Raw genomic sequence first — 21,408 nt, forward strand, 5'->3', positions numbered from 1 at the left:
TGAGTGTTACAAAACTTTAGGTACTTTTGGAGCAAGTGATAACATGCCTCATACATGAAATCTGGATTCGTTACTGTTTTGTAATGGGCTTTTGCGGCGTCAAAAACATGTTTTTCATCATAACCACTTTCTCGTTGATCCTCCAAATACTTCTTCAAATGACCCCGAATGCTTTGACTGCGACACGTATATTCGTCCATTTTCCATGTATTTGACTTGTGATACGTGGCTAGCCAACTTGGTGGTGTTTAACAAACGAAGGACTTCGTCCCAAAAATGCGAGTCGGTTTGATTCCAGCCAACAATGGGATCCTAGCACTACTACAGATTTTGCAAATAGAGACCAGTTAAATTGATAATAGAGACCATTTATACAAGTGGTCTCTATGGCTACTAGTCTTTGTCATCCAGTTGACAACCGGTCTCTATTCACATAATAAAGACTAGTGTTTTTAAAACAAAATGGTCTCTATTTTTTATTCCCGCTACATAATCTCTTTCCCGCCATCAACTTAAACCGGTCTCTATTCCATTTTTCACAAACAAGTTTGTTTCTACTAAACCGGTCTCTATTCATTTTTATTTTAAAAAAAACGTGATGCCAGCTCCAGAACCTGCTACTAGCATGCTACTACTGTTTCCAATTCATTTTCACAACCAGCATTTATACAATACTAAAACCAACACAAATACAAAATTGCTACTCAACAAACTTGCTGCTATGCAATACAAAACCGAAACCAAAACAATAAACAAATTTGTTGCTCAACAATCAAATACCAAAACCAAGCTTCTTGCTCAATAATCAAATACCAAATCCAAAGTTCATGCTAGATAATCAAATTCAGTTCCACACTATTTGCTACTCAAACATCAAATTCAAACCACTAGTACCTAATGCTCAATCAAACTACTACACTTTATCAATATACTACATAGCATTATAGAAAACTAAACATATTCCAAAAGCTAAATAAAGTTACCAAGTCATAAGATTCTAAGACCAAACTCAGTTAATTACGTAGTCCATACTTTAGTTACTATGAACCGGAAATGCATTTGTCCAAAACTAAACCATAGCATCTAACTCCGAGTGCTCGTAAGGTCTTGTATTATTCCAAGGTATCTACAAATATATATATATATAAGTTTAACATTATTACTTATATATACGAAAACTAATTGGAAGAACCAACTTGAATAATAAAATACATATGAAATTACTTACAATAGACGGAAAAGCATATTGTTGAAACTTCACAAGATCATATATCCACCGCATCTCGTAGTAACCGCATTCCCAATTTTACTCTTGTTGTTGGACCTAAATATAAATAACAATCATATATAAGCTATGTCTACATATCACATTTACTATTCATGATAATTTTCTGCAAAGAACAGTTAATAAAGTACCTCTCAATTGTCTTCCCATGGGGTTGTAACCCGGTCGCCAGGCCTCATTCATGTTTTCCCATGGGATGAAGTTTAACCTGTCAGGTCATTTGGCAGGTAAAATCACAGATCAAGTTTGCTCATAAAAAAACCAAAATCCATAGGCTGCTTGCTAATTTCATGGTAATGGAGCTGCATAAAAAATATCTCCATATCAATAAGAAACAAAACCAAAATAATGGAAAAGAACAATCATAGCGTTCCAAAACAAAGCGCCTAGTCAGGATCAACGGGATAAAAATGACCTCGTGTGTCCTCCCTGCAAATGCGTTTAAATACATGATAATGTCTACTAAAACAATACATTGAGTTTATTTGAATCCGAAATAAGGAAAAACACTTTTGAAGCTGTCAAGACTAGAGAGCAACAACTTTTTGTTGAGCAAATGGTGACCCTGCACATACAAACATTTACCATTAGCAAAAATGTCAAGTGATTAGGAGAATTGTAGCCATTAAATGTGTGCTATTTTTAATTCATAATATGAAGATCGTTTTACCCTATTAGAAAACCACCACAAATGGTTTAAAAATCGATGCAAGGCTACTCAAATCATATCTGTAACGCTAAAGAACCCTCTATGATCTGCAAAATTGACCCTTCAAAGGAAAAATATTCATGATGGTATTTTATTAAAAAGTGTTGTATCAACAATATTATAGACAAAAGCACAAGTGTTGACCATATCCGACCCAATCCACTTTGAACCTCTAAAAAAATGTACTGGTTGCAAACCCAACCACATAAAAACTTTAACAACTATTATACATTAGTCAACTAATCACATAAAAACTATCTTGTATCAATCAACTTGAATAAAATGAGATAATTAATCACACAGCCGAACATGTTATTAACTTAAACAACTATTATACAACAATCAAGAATTAGCTAATTATGGAATAATTATCTTGTATCAATCCACTCGAATAAATCAAATAAAAAACTTGTAGCTATGCTTATAAGCGAAAAATCGCATTATAGTTTGTAACATAAAAACAAACACATTTGATATTTTCTTATGAACCAGTTTGTGTAAGCAACAAAATCGCATTACTGTTATTTTTCAATTTGGTTATATTGCATATAAACTTAAACTACATAAAAATGGAATTTGCTATAAAATAAACTAAAAAAACTCTAAAATGAATAGATAATCAATAAAAAGGATTATAAAAACAATATTTACCATTATATAGCAATGGTTCAGATGTGGGATGGTGAAACGGTGGTGAAGGTCGTGATGGATCTGGAGCGACGGAGTGGACTCCGATGCGACGGTGGTTCACTGTGATGTAGTTGCGGGGTGGACCGGTGTTGATGGACTATGACGTGACGGCGGTGTTGTGCGACGGTGGTACCCTTTGATGTGCGGTGTTGGTGTAGCTAGGATGAATGTAGGTTGTGGTGGTGGAGTTGATTGTGTTAGGGTTTTGGTGGAGAGGGTATGTAACTGGGTGTATCAGTTTTTGGGAAAATTCAAAGTGTTTTTGGGTAGGTGGAGGGAACTTGAGCGGTATAATGAAACTTTGGGGAAAATCTAAGTTTTGTTGAGCGGTATATTGAAATTTTGGGGAAAAGCTTATATTTTTTTACTACTTTAGTGAATTTTTGGGGATATATCTTACATTTTTGCTTTGTCTAATTAATAAAGTTAAATGAAACTAATATTTTAAATATATAAAAACATAACAACAATATTCTTAAATTTAGGATACAATAAATAAGTTTTAAAAAAACATAACAAACTTTTTTTTAATAGATAATTGTTGTATATTCATATCATAATTAAGAATATTTCGTAAAACTTTTAACCGATGGATATTTTGTAATCTTGAATTGAAGTTCTCAGGTGTGAAATCGAGTCTTAAAATTTATAAACACGAATCACCTAGCGACTAACTACTACACCTCACAGGCAGTTACCTGTTCATATGCAGTATATTGTGCTTGATAAATCCGAGGTCGATCACAATGACTAAAGTTTAGTAGTTATTCAAATTAAGCAATTCACAGTAAGAATGAGGGTTTTGTGACCGAATTGTCACGTTGCAGAAAGTTAGTTTGCAGAAAAGTAAACAAGTTATTAATCCCACATTTTTAATCGCAAAGAGAGTTTTTAATTGAAAACAATAATTTAAAAGACATCTATCTCGATTCCGCTCAACAACATGTTCAGATTGCACATAAATGAAGTTCAAATCCAAATTAAGTTGATTAAATAACCCAGACTCAAACAAAGCACCAACCTCGTACCCATCGTAATGACATTATTTGACTCTCTTGATTAAACTAGTTTCATTACAAAAACCGGTACCCCAAGACATATTTTATAACTTCCCTAATTAAATAATGGTTTTGGTTATTAAGATAAGAATTATATCTATCGATTGTACCCACCCGTCAACACATTAATTCCTATTATCATTGAATGATTATCTATCATACCCATCATGGATCCAATCATTTGTACCCAAACAAACAAAATGACATATATGTAATCAATAATTACCATTTAAGGCACACATAAATCACCAATCAATTCAAGATTAACTGTAAGAAAGAAATACGCTAAGAACGCGATATAGCGTTGAATGAAATCAACATTGAATTATTAAAAGTATGCAATCCTTACATATTGTCTCACTTCATCAAGATGGATGATAAAATGATTAGTTACTCATACTTAAATAAGAAAAACAATCAATAATAATTGCAAACAGGGTGTACCCGATTGAAGAAATCGAATCCGAATTGTAATTGCTAATGAAATAAATCTTTCCAATCGAAATTATTGGCTTATTGCCTTCAAAGATGTTTAGTCTGATGGAAATAGCCTTAAAGAATCCTAAAATCGGTTGGGAAAGCAAAAGATAGGTCTAGGGTTGTTTTTGATTGATATTTATAGGTCTTCCTAAAAGTCAAAGTGCTCACCGACCAGTGGGCTCAACAATAAGCCCACAAGTGGGCTTGGCGAGACCACTCTTGAAACTTCAATAACTTGCTTCTGGAAGACGATATCGACAAGGCCACAACTGGGCTTGCCAAGTTGGAACTTCAAAATGCTTTTTAACACATGTTTCTCTTCCAAAGTCTTCTTAAAATCCTCCTTAAGCTCATTTGAACCTCTATAACGTCGTTTCCTCGAGTAATATGCCAAAATACATGTTAATATCCTGAAAACACTAACAGATACCATAAACACATCAAATGTATACGAAAATGACTCCAAATTACTTATAAATAACCAAATACGACGTGGAAAATTGGTATAAGATGAGTCACATCAAGTTCTAATACTTATAACTATATACTTATTTATTGTTGTTTGTTTCTGCTCGCTCATTAGTGTTCGTTCGTTTGTGTTCGTGAGCATTCATTCATGAACATAAGCAAACTAACATGAAAAAGCCATTATGTTCGTTTATCCATTTGTGAACACAACATTATGTTCGTTTATCCGTTCGTGAATCGTTCATTAAGTTAAACGAACAAACATGGACAAGATCCCATTCGTGTTCGTTCAGTTCGTTTACAGTTCTAAGTATATACCACGAATAGAGACCACTAATATATAAATATACCAGTCTGTAAACTTTTTTTTCCACGAATGGAAAAAAAAGACGTTGCTCTGCTAGACTAGGGGTTGGTGGTTGCATTTAATACCATGAATAGAGACCATAAACTAACAAAAGAGATGGTCTGTAAATATTCAAACTTTAAAAACCACTTTTTTTTTATATCGAAACAATTAATTTTAAAAAGTGAGCTTTTAATTCAACCGGTCTCTATAACCTGCCATGTGTGGGTCCATATATATAGACCGGTTACACAAGTTTAAAGGCCATATAGTTAGAAAACAACTGGTCTCTGTATAATTAACCGGTCTCTAATCCCAAAAATTTGTAGTAGTGCAGGATGCATTAACCCAACTTGGCACAAGATTTTCGTTTCTTTTTAGTCCAAAACTTTTTAGACACTTTTTCTTCCTAGTCTTCTCCGACTTTTCTATTTTTCTCTTGGAGTTAGAGGCCTTGATGCGTTTTTTTTTTTTTTGAAAAACAAAATGATTTTTAATTAAGAAAACCTACATTGTTTTAAATTTATAAAATGTTGTACATTTAAATACTTAAACAAAACACACTTACAAACAGTGGACCTTATTGAAAGTAGATAATGTTATGGTAAGTACGGGATTGTTCGTAGGAACACTTGCACCACCTAGTTTAATAATATGTGTAATTCTAGCAATTGGGGGTTGTCACGATTTCCTATTAAAACTATTTAAATTGAAAGTAAAATAAAATCCGCAACCGCTTGGTCTAACGAGAAGCTTAGGTTAAATCTAGAAAATTGAATTAAAAAGAAAATAACATTAAGTTAAATTAAAATACTTGTTTGAGCTCTAAGACATGTGGAAGTATAGAACTGTTTTAGAGGTATTAATACAAATAAAAAGTTAGCTTTTAGTTTTGATTGACCAATTATCTTGCCTCTAGCTATAGCTTACTGATTTTGTCTAAAGCTTTCTCAAATCATTTTGCATGACTAGTCTTTGAATGTTTTGAAAGTAGAATAACTTGTACACTTAAGTAGTCCGCTCATCATTGATTTATTTTCTTGGACTATTTGCTTGAGGACAAGCAAAGACTTAAGTGTGGGGGTATATGATTAGCGTCCATTTTGTGATTATTTCCTATATCATAAGGTCTATTTTGATGTCTAAATGAGTTAAGAAATGTGAACTTTTGGTACTTAATGGGATAACATGTTATGATAGGTTCACAAGGCGTGCAAGTGAAGGCAAACGTATCTACTCAACTTAACACGAAGCCACAAGACTTTTGGACGAAGACTAGCAAGCGGAAGATGAAGAATTCGAGGCCAACTTGGAGCATACGACCATGTGTTAGTATTTTGGGCATAACTTCTTCATACGGACTCCGTTTCTGACGAGTAAGCTATCCACGGAAAGGCGAGAGAAAGATCTACAATTTTCATGTTGAACCTAAAGCCTCCAGCGCCGCTCATTTCATGCTAGGAACCTGGCCCAGACAGCAACCAGCGTTGCTGGGGGGACCACCAGCGCCACTGTTGTCTTCAGATTAGCAACTAGTGCCGCTGGAGAGACCTCCAACGTCGCTCATGGCCACCAGGCAGAAACCAACGCCTCTGGGAAAACCACCAACGCCGCTGGTGGCTACAGATCAGCAACCAGCGTCGCTGGGCAGCCCTGCCAGCGCTGCTGGTAGCCCCGTTTCAGACAGATTCGCGTCTGGAGTTGGTGTTGACCCCGGAATGAACTTCTAATCAGATCTGGATCATTTTTCAACAACAAACGGAGCGTGAAAAAGTTAAGCATTCGAACCTATTTGATTTGTTATTTACTGAAATGCTCTCCTTTGATTTGTTCGCAGGAGTGCCAAAGCCATTGACATCTTTCAAGAAGATTATGGCACGGAAGAAAAAGCCGGATAAAGGGCATCTGACTCTTATGCTAGCTGAAGTTGAGGACACGGGACAACATCATGTGCAACCCGAGACGGGTTATCCAGGGAGCTTTTTTACTCTAACTCATTATTATTCAAGTTTTAGTTGTATTAGGTTAGATAATATTAGGGCTAGCAGTAATTTCATGCATCATGGTTTATTCTTTAACCTAGCCCTGGACCCCTTAGCTCCCGACCCTTTGAAAAGGATGGATATCAACCTTAACATGAAATACTTAAAGGTTCCGTCTTGTAAGGGTATTCTTTAAATGATGTACGTTAGGATGAAAGGATACATTTTTAAGATGAAATTTGAAAAGAATACAAATGATTCTTACATCATAAAAGTGAGTTTTATTAAGGTGAAAGAAATGGTTTGGGTAATGGTTATGATAACATTTACACTCTATTTACCTTATTCGCGTAAACCGCCTGACACTTTAAGTGTGGGAGCGTTTAAGACCCCACCATGACCTTTGGGGAATGAGTCCGGCTGAAGACTCGGTAAATTTAGCTCTTCTTGGGAGGCAACCCATGTTTGTGTTTTATTTTTCATACATTAGGTTATTTTGTTTAATAATAATATTGCTTCTTGTTCTACTTTGGTTGAATAAGCAAGTAATCGTGTTTTTCATTTTTGTTTTGTCTTTTCCGTTTTGATATGTTGGTTTAGATGTGCAGACGACAGGTTAATCATGAGCTTTGCACGTGGTGAGGAGGAGAACATCAAGGAACAAGGTTACACGAGCTCAAAGAAGTGTAATGACGGTTTGAAGAAGCATCGGTTCGTGATTTAACACTCAAGACGGAGGAGAAATGATTGATATGAAGAGTTTGGCGCAGTCTTGGTATTTTGGCCATAGCTTTTTCATCTGATGTCCGATTTCGACGAGTGACCAGACCACGGAACCGGGACACAAAGAACTACAACTTTGATTTTGAGCTCCAAGTCTGACCAGTGTTGATGGGACCACTAAAGCGCTGCTGGATGCAGCAGGTTCATTACCAGCGCCGTTGGGCACCTTGCCAACGCCGCTGGGAGCTCCAGCAGTAGTTTGAACTTCATTTTAAACCTTATAAACACATTTCTAACACCTCTCAATCACCCAACACTTATGAAGAGCTACTCAAACCTCTATTAGCACATCGAGATCACAGAAAAAACCAAAAAAATCAGAAAAACCCAAAAATCCAAAAAAAATTAAAAAATCAAAAAATACCAAAAAGAAAAGAAGATGAAGACGCATTCATGGATCGCCATCAAATGGAGACGACACAACTCATTGATGATTCTACATCATTCAAGTCACTTCGCATGCAATACTAGACCCGGGAAGTTTTGTTTTTCCTGTTACTTTTACATTTTACGTGTTTTTTCTCTTTCCATTTGTTTTCTATGTCTAAGTACAACGAGAACGTTGTACAATTTAAGTGTGGGGGGATGGAATAGGAAAAACCCTTGGTATAAGTTATTTGATTTCAACAAGTTTTCTACTACTTATTTCATGCAAAACTTAAGTTTTTAAGTGTCTAAACACTATTTTGAGAATATAAGCTTTGAAAGTAGACAAAAGATGACGATAATTAAGTAATATTAGCTTGGTAGGATGAACGGTTAGTTAGAATTGTTAGCTTAACTATAGATTTGTGGCTATTCATGCTTTCAACTGGATTAGAGCTTAGACTGAAACTGTATGCGATTATGTTTGTCATAGCACACTTAACCGGACTTTAATATACCTAGCAATTAGAGCTATCTAGTTATTAGTATAGGTGTATTAGTTGGACTTAATTATACGTGCATGTGTAGTAACTAGTTTAGATAATGTCTATTGCATGAATAATGTAGTAGGATTATGAGTCATCTGGGATCTCTGATAATGTCTATTGCATGAATAATGTAGTAAATCTAAAAAAAGGCAATAAGTAGATTAAATAAAAGTTTAAAGAACTATTAACGAGTAAAATCTAAACGCATCAAGTTATGTCGCTCTGCGCGTGGGGAACCACCGACCTATCACCGCTGTCTTGATGTGAACTTTTAGTTGAGTTATGTCGCTCTGCGCGTGGGGAACCACCGACCTGTCATCGATGTCTCAACTATTAAAGATGATAATATTGTATGACTGTTTTTGTATTTAGCTAGCGAGCATGACTCTAGTGTAGGAATATATCTAAGTAGTGACTCACAAGTACACAATTTGAAATATAAATGCCTTGCTAGTAGCTAGTAGTTCTAATTGCTACACAAACTTTAACTAAGTGCTTAACTAGTCAGCAGAATGTAGTAAGATTGATCTGTAAGACATGTGGAAGTATAGAACTCTTTTAGAGGTATTAACACAAATAAAAAGTTAGCTTTTAGTTTTGATTGGCCAATTATCTTGCCTCTAGCTATAACTTACTGATTTAGTCTAAAACTTTCTCAAATCATTTTGCATGACTAATCTTTGAATGTTTTGAAAGTAGAATAATTTGTACACTTAAGTAGTCCACTCATCATTGACTTATTTTCTTGGACTATTTGCTTGAGGACAAGCAAAGATTTAAGTGTGGGGGTTTATGATGAACGTCCATTTTGTGATTATTTCCTATATCATTAGGTCATGTTTTAATGTCTAAATGAGTTAAGAAATGTGAACTTTTGGTACTTAATGGGATAACATGTTATGATAGGTTCACAAGGCGTGCAAGTGAAGGCAAACGTCTCTACTCAACTTAACACGAAGCCACAAGACTTTTGGACGAAGACTAGCAAGCGGAAGATGAAGAATTCGAGGCCAACTTGGAGCATATGACCATGTGTTAGTATTTTGGGCATAACTTCTTCATACGGACTCCATGTCTGACGAGTAAGCTATCCACGGAACAGCGAGAGAAAGATCTACAACTTTCGTGTTGAACCTAAAGCCTCAAGCGCCGCTCATTTCACGATAGCGCTGCTGGATATCATCCTGAAGCTCATGAGTGGCGCTGGGAATATCTTGAGCGCCTCTGGGAGCCAACCAGCGGAGCTGGGATCCAGCCAGTGCCATTGGACATGCCGTCAGCTAGGGTTTGCGTTTGAAACCTATAAATACCAACTTAAAACCCTCAAAAACATAACGAACGAACAGAAGCCGAAACACACTTCCTCCAGGCGACTTGTAGGTCATTTTTAGGGTATTTTCACCATATCTAAACCCTCCTAACACCTCCATATCATCCGATAATCAAACTTTAATCCTTAAACAACAACATCACCATAATCATCAATCAAGAAGGCGTAGGTTTTGCTCGAGAGGTTCGACCGAGAGAAACAAAGGAGGCAGCAACCGCGACTTTGGATCTTCTAAGTCAACATCAACATCATCCAACCACATACTTTTTAGTTTGATCTTTCCTTTTCTCTTATGATTGTTATTACAGTATTGTAAGACTATTTTATTCGACAATTGTTATTGTGGATCTTTTTATAGTAATGATTGTTAGTGTTTGTTTTGCCATGAGTAACTAAATAATTTTGCATCTGCTTGGATAATGTGATGATGCCTTTATAGTGATATTATGTGTTTGTAGCTGTTGAACCGTTTTTATGTTTAATCTAGTTAAAGTAGGTTGGGGACTTAACAGGAAGCCAAACTGCTTTGGGTGACTTAATAGGAATCCCTTTAAACTATAAAAGATTAGGTTATAAAAACAGACTTAGGTTATCATCTTAATTAGGGAACTTAACAAGAAGCTTAATTAAAGGGTTAGGTGACTTAACAGGAATCTTGACCATATAGACCAGGGGACTTAACAGGAAGCTTGGTCGTGATTAGTTGTTCAACAGTTATAAGTAATTTGGTAGTTGATCTATGTGGCATGTGAACTGTTTCCAAGTAGATGTATCGTTTTTTAATATTATTGTTCTGTTTTACTTTTCAAAATCTTTTCGTTGTGTCTTCCGACACAGCCTGCCCCGGTAATACCTGATTTAATTATCTTTTAATATTGTTAGTTTAAGCACGTGACAACTCGGTCACAACCCCCAACAATCTTAGAATTACACCCGAATTGCCTTCTTGTGTCTTGTAACTTCATCAGCCTTCATGTTTAGTTGATTAATGCCATTCACCCTCACTCGCATCTTTCGTAAACCTACATTTATATCAAATCTATTAAGTATCAATAGTTCCGGAATATTAACTCATTTAGACATTAAAATGTGGCCTTATGATAGGGGAAATTATCACAAAGTGAACGCTCATCAAGGCTCTTTTTCATTTGAAGAGAATCCAACCGAGGCAATACTAGACATCAGGACGATACCCGACATCTTCGTTGGCAATGTTTGGTGCATGTTGGGTTGTTTGTTGTGTTTTTATTTGTAGTAACATTGCTTGTTGTTGAAAAATGATCCATTATGCTTTATTGTTAGACTGTCCAACTCTTCATGGGATTGTAAAGTGGCAATATGGATTAGCCTTAGCGATATCGAGTTTGATAAACAAGACCTTCAAGAATAAGGACCTTCAAGAATTGATGGCATGTAGTGCCAATATGATTGGCTCACCATTGAATATACTACCTTAGAAAGTCTTTTAGCCAATACTTTCGCGTTTACTTTATATATAATAACAATTAAGCTAGTTGGTCAAAAATCCTCAACATCAATTAGATTAAATGTCTTTGAATTAACATAATGAAAAACAAAATACAACATGGCACATCAACAAATTGTAACACATTATCCTTGAAAATGTCCCAATACGCCTTCACAGAACCAAACGTATACCCATCAATACGCAAGTCTTTATCACTCACACAATCCCACTACACAATTTTCACTTTTTGCAAAGATATCTCTCATTTTAAATCTTCTAGCTTAGTATGCGAGATTAACTTGGAAGCGTAAATCCATGTCGCCAAATTAATAATAGGGACATGCTTGTACTTATTCAAGTAGTGATCCAAGAAACTTTATATTACCGCATCTGAGTGCCGACTCAAGTTTTTTTATGGCCTTAAACGAGATCAACTTTGGAGCCTAGTTTATTAACATAAAAAGTAAACAAAGAAAGAAAGAAAATAGGTACCTGCTCCGGTAACAACTAATTTGGCTATTGGTTGTCGTCATATCGAGAGAGAAAATCTGTAGGGTTCACACTTCTCAAGACTAGGGCTTTTTAAGCGGGTGTTTAGTTTTTGCCTCGTTCGGTTGTCGCCCTTTTCATTGTCATCCGCTTATTTCTTTATCTCAAGAGTTAGGCTTATTTCTTATTATTTGGTATATATTATCCCACATATTATAAACTTTCGGCCCACTAACTGCTTGACTTATTAATACATTGAAGCCGAATCTCATCTGGTTATTATAGAAAACATTGACTACCTTTATCTTTTATATAGGTACGAGCATGGTACCCGCGCAATGCGGCGGCGAGCCGATGATGACGGTGGTGGCGACATATATTGGTGTAGGTAAATGTATTTGATTTAAAGAGGTTAGTAGAGATATTTTATAATATAATGGACTCTAATGTTGTAATTTAATATTAAGGGTTGATGGTGATTTAATTCATTAAGGGTATTTTGGTCAATTCGCATGTCCCATTTTTGTAAACTTTCAACATGGGGTTATAATTTTTATATAACGAGGGTTGGTGCCCGCGCGTTGCGGCGGTTAAACGGTGATAATAATACAAAACAGTGGAGGAGGAATCGATATGTGTGTGTGTAAATAGAAAGGAGAGAAAAAAAGGATTGTGTGTTAGATATTGTGTTTAGAAATATAGAATTAGAGATAATGTGTGAATTAAGGGCAATATGGGGATATTGAAAAGATTGCTGAATTTCCTAAAATAGAAGTAGGGGTATTTTAGGAATAACAAAAAATTGCTTAATTTCTTAATTCCAATACCCTTTATAAGGGTTTATAGATAGATAACATTCTCTTTGACTTGTTAACAATCAAAAGGAAGAACTTACAGTTTTTATCTTCTTCAACACAATCATTTAACTTTTATCGTCCAGTTGTTTCCCCTTTTGATTGACATCCACTTATTTCTTTATCTCAAAAGTTAGGCCTATTTCTTATTACTTGGTATATATTCCCATATTATAAACCTTCAGCCCACTATATAAAATTTTGAGGCTTTTTAATTTTTGGGGCCTAAAACCGCTGCTTGACTAATTAATACATTGGAGCTTGGTTATTGAAAACATCAACCACCTTTATCTTTTATATATATATAGATAATAGATAATATTCTCTTTGACTTGTTAACAATCAAAAGGAAGAACTTACCATTTTTATCTTCTTTTACACGATCATTTAACTTTTATTTACATCATTTTAATTTTATAAAATGCAACCTTATTAACTAAATCTATATGTAAATGTAAAAGATAACATTAAGTTAATAAACAAACAAAAAATTGTTATACTCAACCATCATTGGTATAACTTTCTAAGAAAGAAAACAATCATTTTAATGATAATTACGAATCACAATTTAAAGAGTATTTATATTGAAAAAACATTATAAAAACAAATTTTATATTTTATATATAGACAAAATTGATGATGCAACCATCGTAAATCGAAAATATCTATAAGGATAAAATCATAAAGTTTCTATCTAAAACTCTAAAAGATATTCATAAATCATACCCCGAATTAAATAAAACCAAACCTTTATCACAATCCCAAAAATATGATTTCTCAACACCAAAAATAACAAATACATATAATCATCATCTGACACGTATCAGTGACCAATTCTCCACTTTATACCACAAAAAATACATACACGATACATGGCCCGATACAACATGCGTACTCCATCATCCCATCTAGTTTCTATCCTCTACACTCGCTTCCACCCTATCTCCTCTGCACCTCTCTTCCTATTGGCTAACATCTTGAAATCCTCGTCTTTGATGAACAATCCACCGATCAAAACTTGACACGTCATAACACCATTTCAATCTCGCACACTCAATCACACCCTCATCTATATCTACATCTATAAATAAACCTATAAATATAAAATACAAATAAATAAATGAAAAAATAAAATCCATCAAAAAGGAGACCATCTTTTTGTTTATTCAATAAAAACACATCTCTCTCTGGTTGTCAGGCGATTTCCTGTTTAGCCCTAGGGTTTGTCTCTCTCTCCCCTTCATCTTTCAAATATATGTATACATATATATATATATTATATAATTTTTTTGATTTGTTATAAAATAGGGGTTGGAACTTGAAAGAAAACGCTGCTGAAATTTTATCTGCCTTCAGGAACAGGTTTGTTTTGATTATTTGATTAATTTTATATTGTTTCTGCTTAAAAATTTGAAATTGTGATTGAAACTTTAGATTTTTAACTTTTAATTATGATTTGGCGTGTTTTTTAGTTTTGGTTTTTGTTGGTTTAAGAGATTAGGCTGTTTTCTGTTATAAAGTTTCAAACTTTATATAGAAATTGAAGATATTGGCATTCTTTGTTATTTGGGTTTTTGTTGTTGTATAGTGTAAGGTTTTTTTCTATTATAAACTTTTGATATTTATATAGATTTAGTTTTGGTTTTTGTTGGTTTAAGAGATTAGGCTGTTTCCTGTTATAAAGTTTCAAACTTTATATATTGAAATGTTTTGTTATATGGATTTTTGTTGTTGTATAGTGTTAGGCTTTTTTTCTATTCTAAAGTTTTGAATTTATATAGATTTTGAGGATATGAATATGAATATTAGGTGTAATATAAAGAATGGACGATTTATTTGTTAGTGTATGGAATATTTTTGTTTCTTCTTGTTATTATGATATGTTTTTGTATGGAATTAGGGTGTTAGGAAGTTTGGATATATTTTAATATATTTGGATCAAAGTTGCGGTTGCTTTAACTTTGTTTAAATTGTGGTTGTATTCGATGTGTTTTTGTGCTTTATGATATGTATTTCAATAGGTGAATGCTTCCTGTGGTTTCATGGTGTGATCGTTTTATGGTATTTCTGTAGATGATAACAAAAGATGCCATTTTTCAAGCTTTTCAGTTAGAAGATACCAAAAGATTACTTAACTTTGTGCACACCTTTTGAATGTCAATGAAATGATTAGGATCGAAAACAGAAAATTTTAACTTTATGGTGTCACAGGCCGGTAATGCACAATGGGGTTTGTATCTGTAGTGAGTTTTGTTTGAGGAGACTTTTAGATTATAGTCATATCTGCGGTTTAAAGTGAAGCGAACGTATAAAGGTTTAAGCTTTTATTACATTTTCTATGGGTTGATGTTTGCTAGGTTTATTGTGCTCATGAATTTGTTAAACTGTGAAACTTAATGATAAATGAAGTGTATGTATTAAGGTTTATTCTATTATTACATTTTTTGAGGGTTGTAGTTTGTTTGTTTTGTTCACTTTATAAGTTTGGTGTTAAGTGAACATACTAGTGAAACATTAAAAATTGATGAACTGTTTGAGCTTGGAGGTTTTGGAGATAGAAATAAAGGTTATTACTCTAGATATGTATTCAAAATTAAAACTTTGTGCAGCATATGTTTGAAAGATAAACCTGCTAAATGCCCTCTTATTGGTCATATGGAAGCTTTGCCTTCATGATGTGCTTTTAGCTTCAAAATGCATGATATAGTTTTGTGTTATGATATTCGGATGGTGCACAACAGATTAATTTTTTTTTTTTTTTTAAGTATTCTATTACAAGGTACCAGTAATTATTAAACATTGTCTTGTATATGTTTAAAAGTTAACACTTTTGGCATGTTTGTAAGACTGTTATTATTAGGGGTAGTATATGGTAACATTAAGTCAGTATGGGCGACGTAATGAGACTCTGGGGCTTATCTGTTTGTTGATTTTTGTACGTGGAGACATACCATGAAGTGAACTTCGGTATGGGTTGAAATGCTAAATTTTCTTTAGTTTATTGTGTCTGACCCCGGTATTAAGTGAACAAACCGTGAAAGTTAAAATTTGTTTAAGTACTCTTGTATTTTTGAGCTACTAGGTTTGTCGAGAAATAAATGTTCCTCAAAAGTTTGTGCACATACATATCTGAAAGTTGAACTCTTTGGCATGTCTCTGTTAATGGTTTTATGGAAGTCTAGCCTTCACGATGTCATATGCAATTTAATAGGTAGTCAAGCTCCGTGTAAGACATGTGATAAAGCTATAGTCTTATTTCTGATCAAATCTGAACCGAAAATCATAGGTATTTTAATCATATTTCTCATTTGATATGGGTTGATTATTGTTTGATTGATAATGATTGCAAAGTTGTGTTCACTGAAGAAGCGTTGTAAATTTATTAATTGCCATCTTAAAAATTTGAGCAATGAGGAAATTAAAACTAAAGTTGGGTGGTTCTCTATTTTGTTTACCACTGTCTTAAATTTGAGCTATGAAGAATTTACTAGGAATAAAGTGGTTATTTTTCTATTTTGGTATGTGGTAAACTCAAAATGTGCTTTCAACTAGAATTCAGTGGTGATTTGTTTTTGCTTTAACTTCTTATCTTATATGGTCTTAAGATTATGCGAGCTATATATAAGATGGACATTGCGTAATAAATGGTGTCATAGCTACTAAGTATAATGTTCTGATACATAAAAAAAGGGATAATGACACAGAAAGAAGTGGCAATATAACAGTGTCATAAAGGCTAAGTACTGGTCTTTTCTTGCCTTCCGATCAAAGGAGAGATGGCAAGCTATAAAACGATTACACCATGAAACCACAGGAAGCATTTACCTATTGAAATACATATCATATACACTTATACAATATACACACATACATGCTAAAGCACAAAAACACATCGATACAACCACAATTTAAACAAAGTTAAAGCAACCGCAACTTTAATCCAATATATTAAAAATATATACAAAATTCCTAACACCCTAATTCTATACAAAAGCATATCATAATAATAAAAAGAAGAAACAATATCATTACATACACTAACCAATAACTTGCGAAGGAAATTATCATTCGTTGTTTGTTAGATATCACCCACTTACTACATGGATTGTTACAATGAGTATTCACATACGCCAATCGCGGAACCTTGTTATTCAATCTCTTGCCACGTGTTAAATATATGAGTTTATGCTATCTTTTGCACACTTGCTTTTACGGAAAATTGCTTGAAAAATCACCAGCAATCGACATATTTTTTTTAGTAGTGACCCCTTCTATTATCTTGAGCTGTTTGGCTCCTTGTTTTTTCTTTAACAGATAATGTGCTTCTATATATCTGAAATACGCCGAGTTTTTCTGGCTTCATCTTCATTGGGTGGTGTAGGGTACAGGGGATGTTACGTAAGTTATGCAATTATAAGATGCTTTCTTTATTATAATTTTGAGATTACCTGTAATAAATCACATTATAAGCCACCAACTTAAAGCTGTACAGCTTGATATATCATATAGATTATCGGTTAAAGAAGATACTGTTATTGAAGTAGCACATAAACATAAATATTTTGCAATTAGGAAAGTCTCTTAAGTACTGAAAAATTATTTGGGACTTACTTTAGAAAGGAACCTGCTGACATGGTAGGGGATTTGTTATTTTGTTGAGAAGTGTAAAAGTGTATCATAAAATGGTCATATAGATGACTGGACTCTGAAAATGGTCAGGTTCTTGGATGGCCTCTTTCAGTGGGTTGGGTTCGTTAATCAGTTGTAGATCCAGTAATTGTAGCAGCAGATATTGTACGTCCATGATAGAAGATGCATTTAGAAAGATAGAATACAAATGATAGTAGATGGAAATAGGACATAAAGGAAAAACCTAAATGGAGATGGCTTGTTGGTTGACACTCTTCCCTACTGGTGTTTCTGTGTCTTCATCTTTAGAGATTATTAGGGTTTGGTTGGAGTTCAAAAGTCCATGCATGTGTTGCAATTCAAAACTCAATTGAATTTCAATCATGTGAATGTGAACTATCAAGCGTGTAGTAAAAGATGTTGGCACTAAGCGTTTACTGGAACTTGAAGAATATTGTAATGAGCATTGATAATATCTGGTGCGGGTTCACGTTTCAAGAATTAGTTTAGTGTTTGGCTCAAATCATTATTATTAAATTATATGATCACATAGGGGTAAATCGGTGGTTTTGGTGATTTTGGCTTTTCAATTTTATACCAGCAGCATCAAATTAGTGAAATTAAGCTGTCATATTTGTATTGTATGGTAGAAATATATTGGGATTTTTCTAAGGCATTTTTCTCTTAAATGCATGCATAATCAATATATGCCACACACTACCAACTGGGTTATCTTATTATTACCACTTAAAATAGCAGAAACACGATCCAAACACTTAAGATCTTCCCCATGAAAGTCGACATTATATTTGCAAGCATGCAGTCCCCCTTTTTTTCTGCCCAAGCATTCATCAAAAGCAGCTACTGGCCGCAAGGCGCTTGAGAGTTTTCTTTGATCAATTGCTTGTTTAAGCGTAACTCTGGAGTCAGTTCTTGGGAGTACCGACTCAAGAAAGTGCAGTTCGTTTGTTGCCTTTTAATTCAATGTGATGGCGTATACTTAGGTTACCGGTTAAAAATGACTAGTAAGGTTTTACTATGCACTTATACTAATCTTGTGCACGATTACACTTTCTGGGTAGCGTTTTCATTTATCTGTCATATTATTTAACAGACGGTTGCTTATTGACTTATTGTTGGAATCCGTGATCAAAAACTCTTGAATAATATAAAACAGATTAAACCTGTAACTGTTTGAACTTTCGTTGAAGAACTGTTAAATTTTTGATGTGTATATATATATATATTATATGTACATAAATCAGAGGCAACAGTTTGGGCTATGCTATATCTTATGCAGGCCAACGGGGTCAATTGGACGGGAAGTTATCATAGTGCTATTTTAATACAACCTAATAGCCTATTTTATAACAAAGAATATAGTAATAATATTCTTTTAGGTACTAAAAATAATATTTTGATTTAAAAAGATAATAAGCTTGAAAATATTTGTTCTGATCAATTTAACTCATATGAAAAGGTAATCTGACTGGTTAACCAACCTGTCTGACTTGTCTATTTGGCCACCACAATCGTTATAGTTTTACATGGGCTTATATAATGGTGCAGGACGCGCCTGGACGATGGAGAAAAACGAGACAGGGTGCCAAGCTGCTCCAGAAGCTCCTACCCTTTGCGTCAATAATTGCGGATTTTTCGGCACCCCAGCAACTATGAACATGTGCTCAAAGTGTCACAAAGACATAATTATGAAGGAAGAACAAGCAAAACTTGCTGCATCTTCCATCGAGAGCATCGTCAATGGAGGTACTCCAAATAACATCAACAAAGAGTCTGTTGTTGCCTCTCAATCTCCCATGGCACTCCCCATCTCAGCAGGGTCAGAAGTGATCCTATTGACCCAACCATCTTCTGCCACACAGGCTCAAGCTGAGAGCAGTGAGAAGCCAAAAGAGGGTCCGGCCGCGGGTCCCTCCAGATGTACCACATGCAGAAAAAGAGTCGGATTAACGGGCTTCAATTGTCGTTGTGGGCATGTTTTCTGCTCGGTGCATCGTTACTCTGATAAGCATGACTGCCAATTTGACTACCGGGCCACTGCAAAAGATGCTATAGCCAAAGCGAACCCGGTGGTCAAAGCTGAAAAGCTTGACAAGATATGAAGCAGTCGAGATATGTTATGGGTGAGTGTCTTATTTGTCATTGTCCTTGCTTTAGTTATTGATATATGGTTTGATGGAATGATTTATAGGGCATGGCCGGCCTTGCATACTGAAGTACTTAAGTGCATCTTGTTTTATCATCTGAGTTTTATGTCAGAGTGGTTATTTTATGCTTGTTTGATGGACAATTCTTGTGGTTTATCTTGTAGTTTTTCTGACATTTGTATGTGGATAGTCAAGTTTCATTCCTGATGGTGTTGTGATGCATAATGATCTCACTAACTGAGCATTTCAGATGTCAATGAACAATGATGAAAATGAAAGAACTTGTATATAGAATAACTGTCATGTGTATTTATTTATTTTTAATTAGCGAGTTAGTGATAAGTAAGATCGTTGGCGGGGAAGTAGCTATCTTTGTGGAGGTGTATTGCGTATTTTTGGAGTATAGATCAATTTAAACGCAAGTTGTGTCTCTATATACTAGAGTACGGTTCTGGAGAAAAGCATTATTGGTATAACTACGGTTTAAGTATTGTCTTTCAAGCTGTTGGATATATACAAAGTATTAGTCTGTTAAGAGTATGTAGCTGTATGTTTCTCTTTACTAGATAAAAGGTGCTACCATTGGTGTGGAGGAAGATGGTAAAGGTTCTGGTCCTTACGCGGGAGAAGATAAAGAGTGAACCCGGTGCATAGCATGAAGTCATGAACAGGATAGTGGCCTAGTGGTTCCGTCTTTGTCAATGATCTTTATCTTTTTCCTTTGAAACTGTCAGTCCTTTACGCCTCTTGTTCTTTATTCTCACTGGAATGACTCTTAAGCTCTTCTTTAAATTCAACTCCTTTTGTATAGGGTCCGATTTGTATAAATATACATCAGAAACTTTTGAGATTTTGAATATACTTTGAAGCGGAGGAAAGTCTTGTGAATTTTCTGTGTAGAAACCCTGAGAGATTCTTCACTTATCTTCTGAAATCAAAGAGTTAACCCTTGTTGAGTTGTTTAATACCGCCGAGATTAATTTATGTCCCCGTACAAGACATTGATATGCTAATCCAACTACGGGTTTTGAAACAAAGCCTCAAATGTTTCCGGCTAAAGATGATGAGGAATTACTTTGGTGAGAATAAGTGATGAGCTTGATCTCTTCCGGAGAACATTGGGTGATCAAGTAAGCAGGCAATCTTATTTATGCATAAACTCCCATAAATACATACTAAAGCTGTGACATTCAATCTTATATTGTGAAAAGTCATGGTGTTGTAAAACTTATTCGTACGCTTTGACAAACAATGCGTACTAGGGCCCAGGTATCAGGGTATGTATTCACCCCGGCATGTTGATGTGCCATGACGAGGTATTCCAACTTCAAGTTCACAAGCTGCAAAGAACCATCCAAGAGAATCTTCCCAAGTTCGCCCTGCTATTACAACTGCATCCTTTGTAAATTTGTAATTGCTACTGTGCACTAGAGGTGCAAATATAGGTTAACCGGTTAGGTTAATTTTTAGTAATAACCGGTTACGGTTATTTTTTTTTTAAAATTAATCGATTTCGGTTAACCTATATCGGTTATTAACCGATTATTGGAGAGAAAATCATTAACCTGTGTAACCGATTATGGTTATTATAAAACGGTTAACCGAAACAGGTTAACCTGTTTTCAGTTTTTATTAACCTATGCAAGAAAATAGAACAAATACCTGTATTATGGTCAACTGAAACATAAAAAATATTAAAAAAACAATTCAGGAGCTTAAAAATCACATCTAATCATCCAAACATAAACATATTAA

At 34.6% G+C, this 21,408-nt stretch overlaps 1 protein-coding gene and 1 long non-coding RNA gene across 2 annotated transcripts; one reads left to right on the forward strand and one right to left on the reverse strand.

Moving 5' to 3' along the window:
* Positions 1-757: 757 nt before the first annotated feature.
* LOC122584017 lies at positions 758-1,771 on the reverse strand. The gene is made up of 4 exons (XR_006321387.1): positions 1,701-1,771; positions 1,417-1,587; positions 1,229-1,324; positions 758-1,126 (listed from the first exon to the last, which is right to left on the reverse strand). It is a non-coding gene; the product is annotated as an uncharacterized LOC122584017 (long non-coding RNA).
* A 12,205-nt stretch (positions 1,772-13,976) lies between these two features.
* On the forward strand, positions 13,977-19,860 carry LOC122582093 (zinc finger A20 and AN1 domain-containing stress-associated protein 8). Its single transcript, XM_043754446.1, has 3 exons — positions 13,977-14,077; positions 14,165-14,218; positions 19,055-19,860. Exon 3 carries the CDS (start codon positions 19,069-19,071, stop codon positions 19,606-19,608), a length of 540 nt encoding a protein of 179 aa, XP_043610381.1. The 5' UTR covers positions 13,977-14,077; positions 14,165-14,218; positions 19,055-19,068; the 3' UTR covers positions 19,609-19,860.
* Positions 19,861-21,408: the final 1,548 nt, after the last annotated feature.

The sequence above is a fragment of the Erigeron canadensis genome, chromosome 9 (genome assembly GCF_010389155.1).
Source record: "Erigeron canadensis isolate Cc75 chromosome 9, C_canadensis_v1, whole genome shotgun sequence".
Lineage (NCBI taxonomy): Eukaryota > Viridiplantae > Streptophyta > Magnoliopsida > Asterales > Asteraceae > Erigeron > Erigeron canadensis.